The sequence below is a fragment of the Rattus norvegicus genome, chromosome 14, assembly GCF_036323735.1.
Source record: "Rattus norvegicus strain BN/NHsdMcwi chromosome 14, GRCr8, whole genome shotgun sequence".
NCBI classification, from domain to species: domain Eukaryota; kingdom Metazoa; phylum Chordata; class Mammalia; order Rodentia; family Muridae; genus Rattus; species Rattus norvegicus.
Window position 1 is genome coordinate 4,849,348 of NC_086032.1, and position 21,321 is coordinate 4,870,668.

Below are 21,321 nucleotides of genomic sequence, written 5' to 3' on the forward strand. Positions count from 1 at the left end.
AGATCCAGTCCTGACTTCCTTAAGTGGTGACCACCAGTGTGGAAGTGTAATCTGGATAAACCCTTTCCTCCCCAACTCGCTTTTTGCCATGGTGTTTTGTTTTAGCCACAGAAACTCTGAGACACTTCCCTTAAATCTCACTTCCTCAATGAGCTGACTGGGAATGTTTTTATAGTCACTCAGTATGTGTGGGCTTTGGCTTGTTTTTGTTTTGACATAGTGTCTTTTGAAGCCCAGGTTAGCCTCAAGCATAGTATGGAGCTGAGCATGACCTTGAACCTGATCTTCCCACCACCAATCACGGATCATTGGCCATTACATTCTCACTGTAGAGATGAAACTGATACCAATGGATGTAAAATTTTCTAGGACAAATTCTCCTTTTCCAGGTTAATTAAATTGATGAATTATGTCTCACGATTTTTATGGATGAGACGAACTAGCATGCAATACTTCCTAATGTTAGTTTGGGGCTTGGACTCTGTAGTTTATCTTGTTGTTTTGTCAATTTTTAAAAACCATCGCTGATTTACAGAATGAGATACCAAAATTTTAAAAAGGAAAACTTCATTGGATACTTTACACAAAAGTTGCTTTTCTATAATTTTATTTTTAAAAATATACAATTCCATATATAATGCATTTCAGCCATTTCCCCCTCCGTCCCACCTCTCTCATTTTCCTTACACTCCCTTGAAATACTCTTCTTTACAAGTCTCTTTCTCACATCCACATCTTTGTCTTATGACCCACAGAGTTTAAACAGGGCTGTGTGTGGGATCAGAGTGTTTCGGACTTTCCACTGGAGTCTCTAGGCTCAAATGTGAACATACATGTGAAATCAATGACTGCCTCTCCCCCATGATCTGCCAGTAGCCAATAGTTGAGCAGAATGGGGGATGGACCCATTGAGTTCTCCTCTGCTCCTTCTGTGCTGATGAGGGATCCAGTCTTCTGTAGGTAGCCGTAGAGTTGAGACACAGACCATGGTTGCCTTGGCTGTGCAGGACCACAATATTGCATTTCCACTCCTTCTTCTCATATTCTGGCTCCTGCACTCTTTCTACTGTACAATGCTCTGAGCTATAGAGGGCACGCAATAGGTGTCCTGTTGGAGATAAGCACTGGAGTGTCCCTTAGCCCTGTACTGTGAGCAGCCATGAGTCTCTACATTCATCAGTGTTCACAGCAGAGGGATCCTCTCAGGGTCAGGCTGGATGTAGCATTTGTCCAGGAATACAATTACAGACATACAGAAGATACTTTGGTATTTAGTTAAACAACTGAAGAAAATTCCTCCCCCGCGATCTAAGAACTTCTAATGTCTTAACCTGTAATAACTGCACATAGGTAATTGTTAAGAGGATAATCATTATACAAGCTAAAGCCAGGTGATTCTCCCAGAAGCCCCACGATGAGAGATCGATGCCCTGGATCGCCAAGAATTCTTCACCAGCACATCTGTAATTCAACACACACAAAGGTAATGTCAGAGTTTATTCAATATATTTATTGTTGCTTCCCTTAAAAACTCATAATTTCAACACATTAAAATTTTCATGAAAATTTTCTCCCTTTTATTTAAATTATAGTCGTCATGATATGCTTAGGAATTTGTTATGTAATAAGAGAATTAACTGAAACTACTTGAGTCAGAAACTATCCAGAGAAGAGTAGCTACCATATCTACTTGAAAGCCTGTAGGATGGAGACCTAATAACCACGGCAGCTTTACACAACTGCACTGTGATCCAACTCTGTTCACTTCATGGTGTTATTTGTTTCTAAATCCATAATGCTGCTCTCTACGAAGGGGAAAAGCATGGGTCAAGTATTGCTACTCCTCAAGCAGAAAATCCCAGCTTTCTAAAGACACGGACACTCCAAGGACTTTGCTGACCCAGTAGACAGTCACGCGCAAGAACAGAAGCATGGAATTCTAGACCTGGGACCAGAGGAGAACAGAAGTTGCAGGCAGGAGTCAGTGAATTTCTGTCTGCTCCTGTACTAAGACTGAAGTAACAACCACAGAGCTTAGCTATAGGACATCCCTAGCAGCACAGGTGACAGCCTGAGCCTGTGGTAGCAGTGGGAGCACAGCAGTGTGCAGTGGGCCTGACACAGATTAGCATAGGAGGTGCTGTGAAGAATTCTGCATAGAGCTACAATTGCTGCCTGTGTCTCTCCATCCCTGTGACTCTGTTCCCTTGTATCTCTTAGGATTTAGAACACCACAAATCTTCTGAAAGAGCAGATTTCTTCCTCTTGAGAGGATGAACCTATGAGGAGGAAGAATGGGGATGGCCTCCTCTGCTTTCACTTTCCCATCCATGTCCTCCTGACCAGGAACTGGAAAGGAAGTTGTATTAGAAGAGCCCAGGCCACACCAGGAGAGAGAATATGTGAGAAATAAGGTCTCTCTCCAAACAGGTTTTCTCATCAGTAAATCAAAATGAAAAATTTTCTCTGCAATTCTTCATTAGTATTTTGAATATTCATGAGAGATTTAACGTATCACAATATTTCTCTCTGTTTTATATATGAAAATCAAGTCATGAGAAAAATCACACAAAGTGAAGGTATTGTAATTTTAAAACAGATCAGTTTTGGGGTTGAGGATTTAGCTCAGTGGTAGAGCGCTTGCCTAGCAAGCGCAAGGCCCTGGGTTCGGTTCCCAGCTCTGAAAAAAAAAAAAAAAGATCAGTTTTATCAAAAATCTATGTTTTTATTTTAATAGTATTAGACAAAAAAGATACTTTTCTCAACATGCTGAATTATTTATATCCTTTATTGCAGGGCACATTCTCTGATAGGACATTTTTCACACACACACACACACACACACACACACACACACACACACACAAACACACACACACACACACGCACACACACACAGAAACACTAGTCTTTGATTTCTTGACATCTTCCAGAGTGTGAGGCAGAGGGATTACCCTGAATGCTGGCAGGCAAAACTCACCCTTGCTGTCCCAACCTTTTCAGGATCAGCTCATAGGTACCGTACCATATTCATTTAGAAACTATATGGCTTTGTTAGCCTATCAGAGCAGCTTATGTCAAACTCGAATATTCTGAAACTCAAATCCACAATCAAAGCACCAAAACTCTTCTCCACGATGCCCTAAAGAATCTTTTCTGCACATTATCAATACCACAGAGCAGTGTTCAAACTATGTCATCTGGTGCACAGGGACTCACTCTGGGGAACAGGCAAAGGACAGAGTGTTAACCCTGGTCTTACCGGCAGGTCCCCTCTAAGTCTAATGCTAATTCTATGCCCCATCATGACACTGAGCTCAAGCTTACATTACATAGTTATGGCATCTACTGAGTTCTTCCATCCTGTCTTCTGAACAGAAGTTTTGTCCGAGGAACTCATTGTGCAGCAAAGCCTGGAACACAAGCAGGAGCAAGGAAAGGAAAACAGACTTATATTTCATTTTCATACGTTTCCAAAGAGTAAACACAGCTATATCTTCAAGTACAATCTTTACCACTATTTGTAAAACATTAAAAAACAAAAACCTCAACCACGTTCACAGTCCGCTCAGTCCACCAGTGTCCCCATCTGGACTGCTCCAGAATCCAAAGGCTTATGATTGAAATAATGTTTCCCGTTGACTAAAATGTGAAATCTCTAACTAAATTACCCCACGAATCCTCTTTCTTTGCCCTCTAATTTTGCAACCATAAGAGTTATGATTAAAACAATACTATTGGGTTATAGGAGGAATATGTTCTTGCTTGTTTTCATCAAAACCAGCTGTAATTATGGGAGTAAAAGAACACTGAGATGCACTCCGCTGTAGAGAAACCGTGAGAGCCAATATGGCTGTGAGTATTACATGGTTTCTGTTTCCGGTAATTTCCTGATATGAACTATACATCGTACTCTCTGACCCGGTCGTCAGTTCTTCACTGGAGAGAAATACTGTGGTTCCTTTTAAAAAATTGTATTGTCTACCTTTCCTCTTTGCTCTGAACTTTCTCTCCCCCTTCAGTTCTCAAATAACACGTGACATGGGAAAGGCACAGGTGACTTACTGACCTTAGGCCAAGTTAAACTAACAGGAAATTGTTCCTCTTTTGCCCCTGGAAGGACATTCCTAGGCAGGAGCTGGTTAGAGATTATTGCTGATGAAAGGACCTGGGTGGGACTCATTTTGGTTACTATAATTGGAGACCCCAAGCAGAGTGACAGAGAGGACAGCTTACCTTAAAGGCGTAATGAAGAATGCTAAAGTATTGAATCCATGAGAGCTTAGGTGGGAGGCTTCCGGAATATAGTGATAAACCTGAAAAGATCTACAAAGAGCAGAACCAGTCCAGTGACTAAGAATCCTAGACAAGTAACTTCCTCTTCAAGACCTACACATCCTTCTGACCATTGCTCTTGGCCTTCAGACCAGATCTTTAAAAACATTCTTTCAGTTAACTGTAATCCAAAGCCTGCACTCTTGGCAAAGCCAGGGTTCTCTGTGGTTTTTGAAGGAAGACCCTGTCACCCCACTCTGCAGAATCCAAACCATAGAGATGCTTATGCTGTCTTCAAGATGGCATGCGATCCGCACACACCCTTAATGCTTTAAATACCTCCATGCAACATACTTTTAATCATCCCAGATTCCTCATTATATGTAATTCATGTAGCTACGTAGTTTATATTGTGTAATACTTGGAGTGGCGATATTCAGAACAGAAACATTATTTGATATATAGTTTAATATATTGTTAATATATGTTTAGTTGAACCTCTGACAATATTACAAGTCAAGTGTAGTTACTTTTCTAATAAAACTAGGGACAGTTAGGAACATATCCTGAAAGAATGCTTTCTTGGCTCATTTTATGTCAACTTGACAAAAAACTAAATTCAGTAGAATGGAGGGAATCTCAATTAAGAAAATGTCTCTATAAAACCATTTGTAGTCAAGTCAAAGGGACATTTTTTATTATTGATTAATAGGGCAGAGTCCAGCCCATTGTGGGTGTTACCATCCCTAGGCTGTGGTCCTGATTTCTATAAGAAACAGGCTGAGCAAGCCATAAGGAGCAATCCCATAAGCAACACCCCTTCATTGCCTCTATATCATCAGTTCCTGCCTCACTGTTCCTGCTAAACGTGAGTTTCTGCCATGACCCCCTTTGCTGATGAACATATACAAGTATAACCTTAATAACCCTTTCTTCCCTAACATACTTGAGGCGTAATCTTCCCTTCCAGTAGTAGAAACCCTCACTAGGATGAACACTGAGCATCCTACACGCACTTCCACTTCCACAATCCAACAAGACGTTATTTATAAGAGTGTTGACTCTGTTCATGACCAGGAGTAATTTGGTATTCAATTAATCTACAGCCTTAAGACAATTTCAACCCTAGAACTGATAAACTACGCTGATGAAGAACAGCAGAAAAAGTGCCCAGACCCTCATTTTAAGAAGCTACCAAACAGAATCATACAGAGTTGCCAGAAAGGACTGATGGGGATAAACAAGAGACAGCTCATACTTGTCCTGTCTCATCTTCAGTTTACCAGAATAGTCAAAGGAATGACAGTGTGTGTGCATTCAGACTTGACCTGAACAAATGCTTATGTATAAAATACGACATTCAGCTTCAGAACTAGTTTTTAAGGTCACATATAGAAAATGTATACAATGACCAGTTGTCTTAATGTCTTAATTGCTGTGATAAAACACCATGACAGCGCACACAGAAGTCAGAGCCTTTTCTAAACACAAATTATAAACATAATGAGAAAGAAATGAGGGGGGAAATTTCATTTACAGTAACTTCAAAAAGGGGGAAGTGAATATCTTGGAAAAAATCCAACCAAGTGAAATATTTCTACAATAAAAATGTTAAGAAACTGAAAATAAATAAATTGAAGAAGATACTAAAAGACAGAAAGACGTCCTATGCTTATATTCTATAAGACAAATATTATGAAATATGCATCCTACCAAAAGCAGTCATTAGATTCAATGCAGTCCCCATCAAACTTCTAATATAAATTACAAAAATTGAAAAAAAACCCTCAAATTTCACATAGAAATAAAAAAAAATAAAAAACAAAAACAATAACAACAAAAAAAACCCCAAACAGTTTAGCAAGAACAGTGCTGAACAATAACAACGGCAAGACTGCTGGAGATGTCACCACCCACTGGGTGGGTCACCACTCACTGCAGGGAGCACCACCCACTGGGGAGATCTCCACTCATTGGGGGGACCACCAGCCACTGGAAAGATCACCACCCACTGCAGGGGTCACCACATACTGCAGGGACCACCACTCACTGCAGGGACCCCCACCCACTTGAGGGATCACCACACACTGGAGGGATCCTTACCCACTAGAGAGATCACCACCCACTGGAGGGATCACAACCCTTTGGTGAGAGGATTCATCCCCCGCTTGTATGAGGAATAATTCATCTTCTCCACTGATAGGAGGGTTTCTGGAGGTTTGCCTGAACATCTGGGAACAAGAGCAGCAGACTCTAGCAAGCTTTATCACCCCACATGCCCTTCTCTTATAAAGAGTCTAGCATGCTGTTTACTCTGTAGGACCAGTGTCCCATTCAAATTAAAGGAGTGATTACCTGGCCCGAGCCAGTGATTCCCTGCCTCACAAGCTTAACAAAGTGAACTATAGCAACACTAGAGTGCTGTTAGGATGCTCCTGAGAATTAACTTTAAAGGCTGCCTGCATGATTCAAAGGGGAAAACTTGGGACATGTGAATTTGTCCCAAGAAAGCTTTTGGATTTTTTTCTAAGTAAGTCTAAGACTTGATACTCACAGTTGAACACTTACTAGAAAAGCTGCTTTAGTTATAATGAAAAATTTTTACTATCATTTCTAAAAATCATAAACAGGATTTTTAAATCATTAAGGCTTTTCCTGTGTGAGACCGTCCGTTTCCCTGAGCATTGTTATATTCTGTCCCCGTCTGGAACCTTCTGAACGGTGGTTTCAGTTCACATCTCAGGAAAGCGGCCCTCACAGTTTAGCTTCAGTTTGTTTTCTGTTTTGTTTTGTTTGGTCCCCTAGCAGGAAATGATGGGCTGGTAATTTTTAGCAGAGGAGTCTTGGCGAAACTGTAATCTAAGAGAGTTTCCCTGGGGAGAAGGCCTGTAGATCTGCTGAAGCAGGAGGGCATTGGTTTCCCTTCTTTGATGGACAGAGACCCACAACATCAGTAGAAGGTGATGGATTGACGCAGAGACCCCCAACATGCAGAGAAAAGAGACTGCAAAGGATCCAACCATGAACAGGAAGTCTGCATCGCACCTCTCCTCCCAAGGCTTACGGATCACGGTGAGGTCAGATGAAAGACTGTAAGAGCCGGAAGCAGTGGGTACAGGGAAGCAGGGCCATCCAGTCACAATTGTGCAGTGACACATGTGAATGCAAAACAGTTGTAACGACATGTGAAACACTTGACCTAGATCAAGGCAGCAGCATCCCAGCATGGAAGGGAGAGGTGGACAGGAAGTCCCACCCTTAGCTCAGGAGCTATTGGCAGCTGCTGGCTGCTGGGAATGGGGAGCCATTTTTCTTTAAAGATGAAGCCTCTGGAAGCCAGACTTTGCTTCAGTATATGGCCCTATACACAGGCACGCGCAGACAGTCTACAGTGGCCCTGTTTATAAAAAGCGAAACAAAGCATGAGGCAGGATGGGAGGAGAAGTGAGCCTGACAGGAAATGGAGCAGCTGCTTTTCAGATGCTCATACAGCACCACTTGCAGGAGTTTGTTCAGCCTTCAGTTTCCAGAGTGATGAGAGTCCATCTTGGCAGGGGGTTATGGCAGCACGGGGCAGGCATGAATGTGGAATGAGGAAGCCGAATGCTCACGTGTTCCCATGAATTCACAAAGCAGGGAGTGATTCACAAATGGGGCAAGACTACAACCACCCAATGATGCCCAGTGACACACTTGCCCCATCACGTCTCTACCTCACACAGCACAAGCAATTGTGAATCCAGCGTCCCCTAAGGCTCAGGGACATTTCTCATTCAAAAATCCCCACGGAAGAGGAATTTGGGGGGAGGGGAAGAATAGGGGTGGACTTGATCACCACACCTTACAGGCATTTATATACCTCGAACAAGATTTAAATAAAAACATATTTATTAAAGATTTACGTCACTGCATGGCCATATGTATATGACCATATAGATAGGAAATAGAAACAAACTGAGCACTTTCTCAAAGCCACGCATTTCCCATTGCCAAGCTACAGGATGTCCTTGCAACAGAAGAAATGATGCAAACGGTAGCACATTCAATAGTTCTATTCACCTGCTCTGCTTGGTGGGAAAGTGTGGAATCTGGTTCACTTGTCTGTTGATTCCTATAGAGTAAGGGTATCACTTATGGACATCTAAGACTGAACAATCATTTCTACAGAGATGAGCAGACGTATGCTAACACAGAAGTCTGACTTAGTACTGAGGACTCTGGAATCTCCCGCTGTTTCTAATGCTTTTCAGGACACAAGGGAGCCCTGAGATAGCCTCCTCCTGATGAACACTTACTTTCTCATGACCCTTGCTTTCCCATTAGAGACCAGTGAATAAACCAGGTCATCTCTGCTGTAGCTAACATGGCGGGAAGTCTCTTACACCAGCATGAAAGCAAGGCAGCAATCTGCTCCCTTTGTGAGGGAATCAGCCAACCGCAGCCTTTACTGATTCCAAATTATTATGGTTTCTAATGCAGTCCCAGGAAATGTCTTTTAAGAACCCACTAGAAATGGCCTATTAGCTACATCCTAGGACTGACATTAGAGCAACAGTCACAGAAGAAGAGGAAGAAATGCAGCTCCACCTCTATGACAATAAGCTTTAGCATGTGGCTTCATGTCCTAAGTACTGATTTTTCAAGCAGGTTACATGTCCAACAAGGAATAGAGGGAGTTTTTTTTTTTCTCTTAGCAAAACACTCACCAGCATGAACACAAAGTAGATGGTCACAAACAGTGTTGGAACAGCCACTGCATTCTTCCCGGCTCCTATAGACAGTGGCAGGGAGCTGACAGAAAAATCCAGCATCATGACGGTAAATAGCATAGCAAAGAAAGAGCTCATGCTCATTCTTCCTCCTTAAAGAAAAAAAAATGAATTAGTCCAGCTACCCAAGTCAGGAGAACTGTACATTGTTCAAATAATACTTTAATAATCACAGGGACTGGTAACCATCTAAAGCCACCCAACTACTCTGGGTCTCCCCTTTCATTATGTCCTTCCATGTGATCACAGAGAGTTATTAGACAGGTTTTTTATTCTATTTTTAAATGTGAATTTATTGTGTCTGTGTGGAAGTATGCCGCACGTGTGCAGTTTCCCTATGGAGACCGGAAGACAGCATCAGATCTTTCACAGCAGGAGTTCCAAGCCTTTGAAAGCTGACCAATGACGTGTGTGCTGGGAACCAGATGTGGCGACCCTGGAAGAGCAGCAAGTACTCTTATCTGATGAGTCACCTACCCAGCCCCCACATGGCTTTCCTTCCCGACTCACCCGAAAAGTACCTTTCCATATAACACATGTTCTCATTTATACATAGTTAAGAACAGCTTACGAGATCCCGACCTGGAGAGCTACAGGTACCGTAGTTAGCCGAAATTCTATGCCTTCTCTCACAGGAGACTCAGCAAGAGAAAACACTCCTGTCCACGTCCCCCTGTGTTCATTATAATTCCACTCATAAGGAAATTGAGATCAGGATTGCGCTGGTTAGTTTTTACCCATCTATTACAAGCTAGGGCCATGTGGGAAGAGGAACCTCAATGAACAAATGCTTCTGGCCTTTATCACAAGCACTTGAGAGGCGGAGGCAGGTAAATCACTGTGAGTTCAAGGCTACCCTGATCTGCAGAGAGAGTCCAGACAGCCAGGGCTCGATACAGAGAATCTGTACGTTGGAAAGGAAAAGAAGAATAAACTACTCTGGGTTCCAATTTCATCAGTTCCTTCCACGTGACCACAGAGAATTCATATGCAGGGTTTTTAATTCTATTTTAAAATACGGGGTGCATGCGCCGTGCTGTGCCCCTGTCTTTAGGAGCAAGCCAGCTAGTAGGAAGCATTATTCTGTGGCCTCAGCTTCAGCTCCTGCCTCCAGGTTCCTGCTCGAGTTTCCACCCTGACTTCCTTTCTTGATGTGTGGTAAGTCGTCTAAGGCAACGATTTGAACAACCTTGCAGCTGGTGGTTTTCACACCTAGCGACGGGAGGGTGCCTCCAGCTTTATTTTTCTCTAGAAAATTGCACAACTACAGAGGAGGGCAGTAAGCTTCATAAGCTGCTTCATACTCTTTACAGAGCTGACGCATGGGTCATGTGTTTTTATAATAGTCACAGGGAAACAAGATGGAATCTGGGGGAGCTGAATTCCATCCCTAATTGTTTAGAAATTATTCTTATTATTATCATGGTGTGGATATGGGTGTGTATGTATTATGGTGTGCATGCTGTATGTGGGCCATGGTGTTCATGCGTCATGGTGTGCCTATGGGACTGTGTGCATTTGCAATGGTGTGCATATGTCATGGTGTGTGTGTGTTTGTGTGTGTGTGTCTGTGTGTGTGTGTGTGTGTGTGTGTGATGGTGTTCATGTGCCATGGTATGGATATGGGACTGTGTGCATGTGCCAGGGTGTGCATATGTCATGGTGTGTGTGTGTGATGGTGTTCATGTGCCATGGTGTAGATACAGGACTGTGTGCATGTGCCAGGGTGTGCATATGGCATGCCATGCATGTGTGATTGTGTGTATATGGCATGGAGTGCATATGTCATGGTGTGCGATGCGATGGTCTACAAGTGTCGTGGTGTGTTCTATGGTGTCCATATATCATGATGTTTACTGTCAGGTTTGCACGTGCCACTGTATGCACGTATCATGGTGTGCATCATGTGCCATGGTGTGCATCCGTCATGATGTACATGTGTCACAGTGTTCATATGGCATGGTTTTCATGGGTCATGGTGTGCATTTGGCATGGTATACATGTATCACGGTGTGCATGTGTCAGGGAGTGAACGTGTTAGGATTTTCATGTGCCACGGTGTGCATTTATCATAGTGCGAATACGTCATGGTGTGTATGTATCAGAGTATGCACCTATCACTATATGCATGTGTCATGGTATACATGTGTTATGGTCTGCATGTTAATGATGTGCATGTGTTGTGGTGTGCATGTGTCATGTTGTGCATGTTTCATCGTGAGCATGTGTTATGGTGTGCATGTGTCACGGTGTGCAAGTATTGTGTTTATGTCTCACACTGTGTTTATGCCATGGTGTGTATGTGCCATAGTATACATCTGTTATGGTGTGCGTGTGACATAGTGTGCACATGTAATGGTGTGCATATGCCATGTTCTGCATGCATCATGGTGTGCACATGTGTTGATATTCATGTGCCATGGTGTTCATTGGCCATTTGTACATGGGCAATGGTCTGCATGTGTCATGGTGTGCGTGTGTCATGCTTTACGTGTGCCAAGATATGCATAAATACTGGTGTGATTATGGCTGGTATGCATGTGTCTGGTGTGCATGTGTCATAGTGTACATGTGTAATAGTGTACATGTGTCCTGCTGTGCATATGTTTTGACATGCTTGTGTTATGGTGTACATGCATCATGGTGTGCATGTGTGTTGGTATTCATGTGCCATGGTGTTCATTGGCCATGTGTACATGGGCCATGGTCTGGATGTATCATGGTGTGCACATGTAAGAGTGTACATGTTTCATGCTGTGCATGTGTCAGGCTGTGCATGTGCCATGGTATACATGTATCATAGTGTGCACATGTATCATTGTGTACATGTGTCATGCTGTGCTTGTGTTATGGTATACATGTATCATGGCGTGCATGTATCCTGGTGAAAAAGCTTTATCTGTACTCATTTAGAAACGATGTATGTGTATGTTAAAAATTTGGAAATTCTAGAGTCGAGGATGAAGCCTAACCATAAAACACAAAAATGTGCACATGTTCTAAGTAATGATCTCTATCATTTCCTTTCAACAAACCCCATCCACTGTCCTTTTACTTGGCAAGCTGGTACCGTAAAACAATGTACACATTAGTCTTTTTACACATACATGTGTATGAGGTATTATCCACTTTTCAATATTTTACTCACATAAAGACACATACAAAAACAAAAATATATGGTTAGCTAGAGACGTGTCTCAGTGACGCAGAGCATGTGCCATTCTCACAGAGGCCCTGGATTCAGTTCCCAGCACCCACATGGTAGCTCACATTCCCCTGTAACTCCAGTTCTAGGTGATTTGGCATCCTCCTCTGGTCTCCCGGGTGCTGTGTTCAGTTAGGACACACACACAAACACAAACACACACACAGAAAAAGAGGAGGGCTCAAACACACAAAAGAAAATTAATCTTTTAAAATACATATGGAGAGATAACTAATAATAAATGTCGGTCCATTAGCTCTGCCTCAAATTTGAGAGCTATTTCTACATTCGTCATAATGTACAAAATCTCTCAGTAAGAACAAAGTTTCATAAACAGCTTTTGGTGTTTTTTTGTTAAGGAGTCTTGGAGACTGTACTCGCATCAATCACCTGTTGAAGACCACACACAGTGGAGAAACCATTTCTTACTTTCAGACTTATCACGGTTGTACAAAGCAAAACATGCTCATCAAAGCCTAAAGATTCATTCTCTGGTGTTGTTGCTCACCTGCTATGAAGTATGTTATGAGTACTATAGTACTTGGCAACAGCCTCCTGGGTATTAGGTCAGCCAGCAATTTCCCAAAGAAATAGCATGACACTCTGTAGTATCCACTGGTGTGCTCATGTCTACAGAAACAAAAGTCTTCGTTATACATCCATAGATTGGTCCAACAAGCACAGGTGAGGTGATGGCTAGCCTGACCTCTGATACCACAGGGAGACTATGAAGACAGTGTCCCAGTGCTTCAGGCAACTCCCATATACCTCCCATTCTTTGATCCAGCATCTCTAGGCCACCACCCTTGTGGCATTCTCACTGTGACTCCAATCAAAGGAATCCCATTTGGTCCACTAGGCCACAGAGTAGCCCCTGTGGGGAAACAGTCTGATGTTTGCACTCTCCTCAGAGACTCTGCTCCTCTGAGGCTGGCTCCCTGAGGTACTTCAGCTCTCAGTACCTCACTTCAGTCAGTAGTCATGGAGACTTCTCACCATGCCCTTCTTATGAGGAAGGTGACACTGGCCCTCTGAGGTCACCCTACAGCCACTACATCCTTCTCTTCTGCATCTCTCATTTAAGGAAAGACTTCTTCCTTCAATAATCTCCTTTACAACCATGAATCCTCACCAGCTACCATACCTAGTCCTTCCCCTTCCTAGCAGCTACCCCCAAGCCATTCCAAACTCCAGGCTCATCCCTGCCCATGTCTTCATTATATCTCTGATTTTGTTTTGTTTTGAATTTGAGAAAGGACCACTCGTGCAGGCGGACCTCAAACTCCATGTGTAGCTAAAGTGGCCATCCTCCTGTCCCATCCCCAAGTTCTAGAATTATGGAATATCTCCCTGCTGAGGTTAATGTGGTACTGTGAGTCTTCCCCAGGGTTTCATATGCTAAGCAAGCACTCTACCAACTGAGCTATGCCCTCCGCTCCTCTCTGATGATTCTTTTCTTGGCAAGCGCTTGTAGGCAAATGTGAGTCCTTAGTATATGCCACACGGGAAGTCTTCTTCCGTGTTTGACAAGCACAGGAGAGCAGACAGCTGTTCACTATAGAGCATCTCTCTGGCTCTTTCTTGCCCTTTGTCCAAGGGCGGTGCACACCCTCGTTCCTGTGCAGGTTTAGCTCTCCAGCTCCAATTTCCTGTAAACCACTATATTAAAGCTCTACCAAAAACCTGACATCATTTTACGGATGCATGAATGATTTTCATCTTCCTACTGCTGCTTTGTCTACAGCACTGAGACCTGGTGACCACATCCCAACTTCCAACTTCCACTGAGTTGCAGATACCTCTGCTCTTGAATACCCACCCACTTCTTCAGTCAATATTAGTAATTTCTATACATACTTTGAAACACATGGGACCATGTGATAAAGACAAAGTTTCATAATTTATTTTTTTCAACCAAAACAAATCAGGAGACATATTTGTAAGTCATGAGATAAAGCTTTAGGTCCAATTGTGAATGTAATAGTTTTAATCACCAGCGGCTGATGCCTGTTGCAACAGGGGCTACTCACAGAAAGCGATGCCTGTTAATCACAAAGAGCACCCCTGCAAACACACTTGTGAGGCTCTGGAAGATTGTGAGCAGGTAAAGGAGGCCGGCTCTGTTGAGAGAGAATGGAGGAAAAGCAAACAGCAAATTCAACATTAAGACAGTTTCCTCCCAACACAGCTTGCTCTGTAGATTAAATGACATTGCACAGATAATTCTTTTAGATAGGTGATAGATAGTTAGTTAGTTAGATAGATAGATAGATAGATAGATAGTTGATATCAATATATAGATGACAGATAGATATGTTAGATCCATAGATAGATGATAGACAGACAGACAGACAGATGGATAATAGATGATTGATATCAATAGATTGAAGACAAAGTTGATGATTGATAGACAAATAGATTAGATCCATAGATAGATGATAGATGATTGATATTGATGGATGATTGATAGATGGATGGATAGATAGATAGATTGATCGATCGATCGATCAATCGATAGATAGAAAGATATGTTATATTCAAGGATAGATGATAGATGATTGACATTGATAGATGATAGATAGACAGATAGATAGATAGATAGATAGATAGATATGTTATATTCAAGGATAGATGATAGATGATTGACATTGATAGATGATAGATAGATGATAGATAGATAGATAGATAGATAGATAGATAGATAGATAGATAGCCGGCCTGGAGAGGTGACTTCACAGTAAAGAGTGCTTGCAACAGACCCAGGTTTGCGCCCACAGGGAAGGTCACAACCATCTGTCACTAGAGTTGTAGGGGATCCTGTACCAGCTAGTTTCATGTCAATTTGACAAAGCTAGAATTATCTGAGAGGAGAGAACTGAGAAAATGCTTCCAAAAGATCCAGTTGTAGGCAAGCCTGCAGAACATTTTCCTAATTAGGGATTGACATAGGAGAGTCCAGTCCACTGTGGTTGGTACCATCCCTGGGCTGTGGTCCTGGGTTCTATAGGAAAGCAGGCTGAGCAATTCATGGAGAACAAGCCAGGAAACAGCACCTTCCATGATCTCTGTCTGAGTTCCTGCCTCCAGGTTGCTGCCCTGTGTGAGATATTGTCTTGACTTACTTCAGTGATGGACTATAATGTGGAAATAAAAGCAATCAAACCCTTTCCTCCCCAACTTGGCTTTAGGTCATGGTGTCTCAATGCAGTAAGAGTGACCTCAGCTAAGACGGGATCTGATGCCTTTATCTGATCATCATGGCACCAAGGCACACACACAAGACACAGAGAGATGTGCATGCAAACACTCATATATGTAAAAATTTAATAAATATTTTTAAAAGGAAAAATGTAGAACTGTTCTGATTTTTAAAATTATCCCCCAGAAAGTGTGAGTCCCATGAAGTATCTATGGGTTGAAGTATGTCTTCTAAAAATTCAACAATTTGATAATGTTCCCTGATATAATGACCTTTTAGTGTGTCTTTTGGGAATTAATTAGCTTTAGATGAAATGACAAGGGTAGAGCCCCACAGTGTGGTCTGTGTCCTCATTAGGGGAAGACTCAGCAATGCCACCTCTGCCATGAGAGGGCCCTGAGAGAAGGTGCCCAGACAGGAAGAGACCATGGCAGAAGCTTCCCCTTAGACTCTCACACTGCAATGTACGGACACATTTAGTTTTAAATCCACTGAGCTTGTGGTATTTAGACATGCCAACCCAATCCACCACTTTGGTCTGACTAACAAAATTGTTAAGTATCATTCCTAATATACAAAAAAAGAAACTGAAATAAAACTCCAAGGGGTTTTCACATTCAGTTAGCCACTTTGCTTTCACAGATGAAGAAGAATGAGACAGCGGAGGGAATCCCCTCTCAAGAGCTGGGGACATCGCCACAGAGTTGCCATAGATGATTATTAAAGATGACCCTTAAAGATGATTATTCCTAAAATAGGACAACCATCTTCCTGAAAAGTTTCAAAGTCTCCTAAGAGAGCAAAAAAAAAATGAATTCAGGCATGCATATTTATGAAGAAATAATTTGAGTTCATATAATACTGAATAGAAGGGAATAAAAGCCCCTTGCTGTCTTGTGTTTACTGGACACACGTGTCAGGGGTCACTTAAGTATACTAGCATATTCTTCACATAGTTAGAAAAAGCAATTTGCAAATTTATTGGGAACAACAGAAAACCCAGGATACCAAAAACTATTCTCAACAATAAAAGAACTTCTGGGGGAAATCACCATCACTAATCTCAAGCTGTATTACAGAGCAATAGTGATAAAAACTGTATAGTATTGGTACAGGCAGGTAGATCAATAGAATAGAACTGAAGACCCAGAAATGAACCCACACACCTCTAGTCACTTGATCTTTGACAAAGGACCTAAAACCATACAGTGGAAAAAAGATAGCATTTTCAACAAATGGTGCTGGTTCAACTGGAGGTCAGTGTGTAGAAGAATGCAGATCGATCCATTATTATCACCCTGTACAAAGCTTAAGTCCAAATGGATCAATGACCTCCACATAAAACCAGATACACTCAAACTAATAGAAGAAAAAGTGGTGAAAAGCCTCAAACACATGGGCACTGGGGAAATTCTACTGAAGAGAACACCAATGGCTTTTGCTCTAAGATCAAGAATCAATAAATAGGACTTCATAAAATTGCAAAGCTTCTGTAATGCAAAGGACACTGTCATTAAGACATAATGGCAACCAACAGATTGAGAAAAGATCTTTATCAATCCTACATGTGAGAGAGGGCTAATGTCAAGTATATAGAAAGAACACAAGAAGTTAGACTCCAGAGAATCAAAGAACCCTATTTAAAGGGGGGTACAGAGCTAAACAAAGAGTTCTCAAATGAGGAATATTGAATGGCTGAGAAGCACCAAAAGAAATGTCCAGCATCTTTAGTCATCATAGAAATAAAAATCAAAACAACTCTGAGATTCCACCTCACACCAATCAAAATGGCTAAGATCAAAAACTCAGGTGACTGCAGATGCTGGAATGAATGTGGAGAAAGAGGAACACTCCTCCATTGTTGGTGGGATTGCAGACTGGTACAACCACTCTAGAAATCAGTCTGGAAGTTCCTCAGAAAATTGGACATAGTACTCCCTGAGGGCCCAGCTATACCACTCCTGGGCATATACCCAAAAGATGTTCGAACATACAACAAGGACACATGCTCCACTATGTTCATAGCAGCCTTATTTATAATAGCCAGAAGCTGGAAAGATCCCAGATGCCCTTCAACAGAGGAAAAAGTACAGAAATTGTGGTACATTTACACAATGGAGTTCTATTCAGCTATTAAAAACAATGACTTCATGAAATTCATAGGCAAATGGATGGAACTACAAAATATCATCCTGAGTGAGGTAATCCAATCACAAAAGAACACACATGGCACACACTCACTGATAAGTGGATATTACCCCAAAAGCTCAGAATACCCAAGATACAATCAACAGAATGGGGTTCCCAATGGAGAAGTTATAGAAAGGACTGAAGGAGATGAAAGAATTTGCAACACCCTAGGAAGAACAGTAATGTCAACCAACCAGACTTCCCAGGGTCTAAAACACCAACCAAAGAATACACATGGAGAGACCCATGGCTCCAGCCCCATGTGTAGCAGAGGAGGGCTTTGTGGGTCATCAATGGGAGGAGAGGCCTTTGATCCTGTGAAGGCTTGATGCTCCAGTGTAGGAGAATGCCAGGTGGGGAGGTGGGAGGGAGTGGGTGGTTGGGTGGGCAAGTACCCTCATAGAAGCAGGAATATGGGATTTATGGAGGGGAAACCAGGAAAGAGGATAACATCTGAAATGTAAATAAAGAAAATATCCAATTAAAAACAGAGGATATCTTTAAGACCACATGATAACTCAAACTAGACAACAACCATAATAATGACAGCTATATGAGAAGTCAGACTAACTGAATCCCATCTGTTACCCAACACTCACATTCAAACAAACCAAATGTATTCAGGAAAATTGACCCGAAGCCACAAATGCAGAACAGATAGGTAAGCTAAAGGCATCCCTGCACCAAAGGCACTATCAACAGACTAAAAAGGCAACACACAGAGGGGAGAAAATGTGTGTGCATCATTTATGTGGTGAGGGGTTCATATTTCAGGAGCAAAAATAACTATAACTTAATAGGAAAGTATAATCCAAGTCCAGTGAGATGGTTTAGAAGGTAAGATAACTATGCCAAGCTTGATGACCTGCAAGCAATCCCTGAAGCCCAAGTGGTGGGCAGATCAGCTCTTGTGAACTGTCCTCTGTCTTCCACATGCATACTGTAGGACATACATGCCCACACACATACACACACTAAATAAATAAATAAACAAATAAATACATAAATTTGGAATGAAAAGAAAATTAACTAATTTAAAATGGCAAAGGGGGTTGTACAAAGAATTTTTAAAGCATCCAATGGATGCTTAGAACAATTCCTTGTTCTAGGCAAGAAAGAATATACTTGTGTGAGAATGTAGACATACTTCAGCCCTTGTGTTCTGCTGGTAAGAATATAAAACAGTACAGTGGATTGGAGACAGGATATGAGTACCTGAAATAACACAGTGGCCTTATGGTGTGTCAACTCTAGCCCTCTATTGTAAGGTCAAAATTCCAGGACCTAAACACATGTATTGCCCACGCAGCAGCATCTTTCATAGTAGGCAAAGGTAAGAAAAAAACACATTTCCAGGCGCAAACGAATGAGAAGCAACAGCATGTGCACACAAATACAATTATTCTGCCCTATAGAGTCCGAGAAATCCCTACACATGCCCTTTTGATGAGTCCTGAAGACTTTACACTAATGGAATCAAGTCAACCAGAACAAAGAAGGACCTAATCAAACCCATAACAAACCACAAATGCATCATGACTCCAATTCAGGGTCCCATATTAGTCAGATTCAAAGACAGACAATAGAGTGGTGGTTGCCAGGAATTGAGAGTAATTTGTTTTGCTGTGTGTGTGTGTGTGTGTGTGTGTGTGTGTGTGTGTGTGTGTGTGTGTGTATCTTCTCCCAGAACTATGGGACTCCATGTAGGAAGGTGAAAAATTGCCCTTACGTTTAGATTGTGGCTAGAGTCACATACACCAAAACCGTTCCCTCCTTTTGGGCTGCCTTATCTAGCCATGATAGGAGGGTATATGACAAGTCTTCTTGAAGCTTTTTATTCCATGTTTGGTTGGTGTCACTGGGAGGCCTGCTCTTTCTTTGGAGAAGAGATGGGGGTGCGTCTGGGAGAGAGAGGAGGTAGGGCGAGAGACTGGGGCGAGTGGAGGGAGGGAAATGTGGCAGGGATGGAATATATAAGATGAGGATTTAAAAATGTGAACGATGTATAGGTATGTATAGGATCCACACACAAATACAGGAAATGTGAGCTCTCCCGCTTGGCATTCAATGTACCGCATATCCGACCACCTAATGAACGCCTACTAGCCTCGAATTCCAAGTCTCCGTGGATATATAAATAAGCTTGACAAAAATGACAGCACTGTCTCAAAATCAGGACCCAAATTTGCTTACCTTATCCGGACTTCATTACAATCATTTTTCAGGACCTGGAAAGCGATGCCTATCAGTGCTGCCAGTATGGCTATGATAACAGCCTATCGAAGAGAAAATGAGAAAAAAGGGAAGTTTCCATTAGGAGTAGAAAGTACTCAACACATTGTCCACTACTTTAAGATACGTGGTTTCTAATCATATCTGACAGCATATTTTGACCAGACTCCTGGGAGAATACAAAACAAGCATGTTTATAGACTGATAACATGTTAAGTGAAAAGTTGAGGGCCCTGCAATCTGAGGCCCTAACATTACAGACTCTGGAAAAGTGAAGGTTTCTCCTGTACCCCAGGGGGACTGGTGAGTGAAGGTAAATAATAAAATTAAAATCCACTTGTGACACAGTTTCTAACAGTGCATTTGTGTGCTGAGCAGGGGTGAGCTTTTCCTTACGTGTGGAACCTCTGGGAAGTCTGTGCCTGTGCAACACGGAGCATTACAGCTGCCAGTCTGCATTCCCATGGCCAGCTCTGCAGCACCCAGTGCTTCTGCTGTCCATCATCTCTGTCAGGGCAGCTCTATCACATCAGCAGAGGGGGCCTGTGTTCAACGAGTCTCACCCCTCTCCTGCTAACCCTCGGCTCCCCATGTACTCTGTGCAGACAGCTCATAGAAAGGCTGCACAGCTTCTGGTCTGAGGGTCAAATGGCTTTAAAACAGGCTTCACTTAGCTAAGGGGTGAGGTGACACGATGCTGCAACTCATCTGAGATATTCTGTTATTCATCTCACTACTTTTTAAAAACAAGAAATTATAATCTAAAGGAAAATATTCTTTCATGAAACATATGATAACTTAAACTGAAAACCCAAATCCAGGGCTTGGAGGTCTGGCCCAGCAGTTAAGAACATTTGCTGCTCTTGCAGAGCACTCGAAAGACTTCTCACAAGCACCTGAAACTCAAGTTTCAGAAGACCTGACAACTTCTTCTAACCTCCATTGGCATGCAAATGACACAGTTATACATGCAGATAAGATGCCACCATGTATACAAAATGAGTAAATACAAATTTAAAAATGTAGTCCTCAATTCCTAGCCTTGATAAGATGTGCACACACACACTCACACTCACACACACACTCATACACTCACACACACTCACACAATCTCACAGCCACATACACACTCACACACACACACTCACACACTCTCACAGTCACGTACTGACTCACATACATTCACACACACACACACTCACTTCTTACATCATGTCAATGCCTCATTGTTCAACAAGTGTTGACGCAATTTGATGAGTGTAAATACTCACTTGTTTTCAAACCATATCAGATCCTTTTTTCCCAATGAGATACAATATAAGAATGCCCCTTTTATGACATCTAAGTGCAAATATAAAGACCAATGTGTTTGAAGCAACTGACAGGATAATGTGAATGATAACATTCTCACATACACACATAGAAGGCAGCAACATTGAAATATGAAAAGT

The 21,321-nt window shown here is 42.1% G+C and overlaps 1 protein-coding gene across 8 annotated transcripts in view; it reads right to left on the reverse strand.

Annotated features, from left to right (window-relative positions):
• Nucleotides 1-590: 590 nt before the first annotated feature.
• Abcg3l4 (ATP-binding cassette, subfamily G (WHITE), member 3-like 4) overlaps nt 591-21,321 on the reverse strand; it is a 49,463-nt gene continuing 28,732 nt past the window's right edge. For 6 of the 8 annotated variants that reach the window (XM_063273411.1, XM_063273412.1, XM_039092238.2 and 3 more), the window contains 7 exons: nt 19,832-19,914; nt 14,280-14,369; nt 12,758-12,879; nt 8,982-9,136; nt 4,237-4,326; nt 3,328-3,413; nt 591-1,461 (listed from right to left, as the gene is read on the reverse strand). In XM_063273411.1, coding sequence (XP_063129481.1) covers nt 1,272-1,461; nt 3,328-3,413; nt 4,237-4,326; nt 8,982-9,136; nt 12,758-12,879; nt 14,280-14,369; nt 19,832-19,914 — 816 coding nt within the window. In that variant the 3' untranslated portion in view covers nt 591-1,271. Of the gene's footprint in view, nt 1,462-3,327; nt 3,414-4,236; nt 4,327-6,378; nt 7,673-8,981; nt 9,137-9,309; nt 9,949-12,757; nt 12,880-14,279; nt 14,370-19,831; nt 19,915-21,321 lie in introns of those variants that run through there. The other 2 variants (XR_010057398.1, XM_039092240.2) reach the window with 2 other exon arrangements.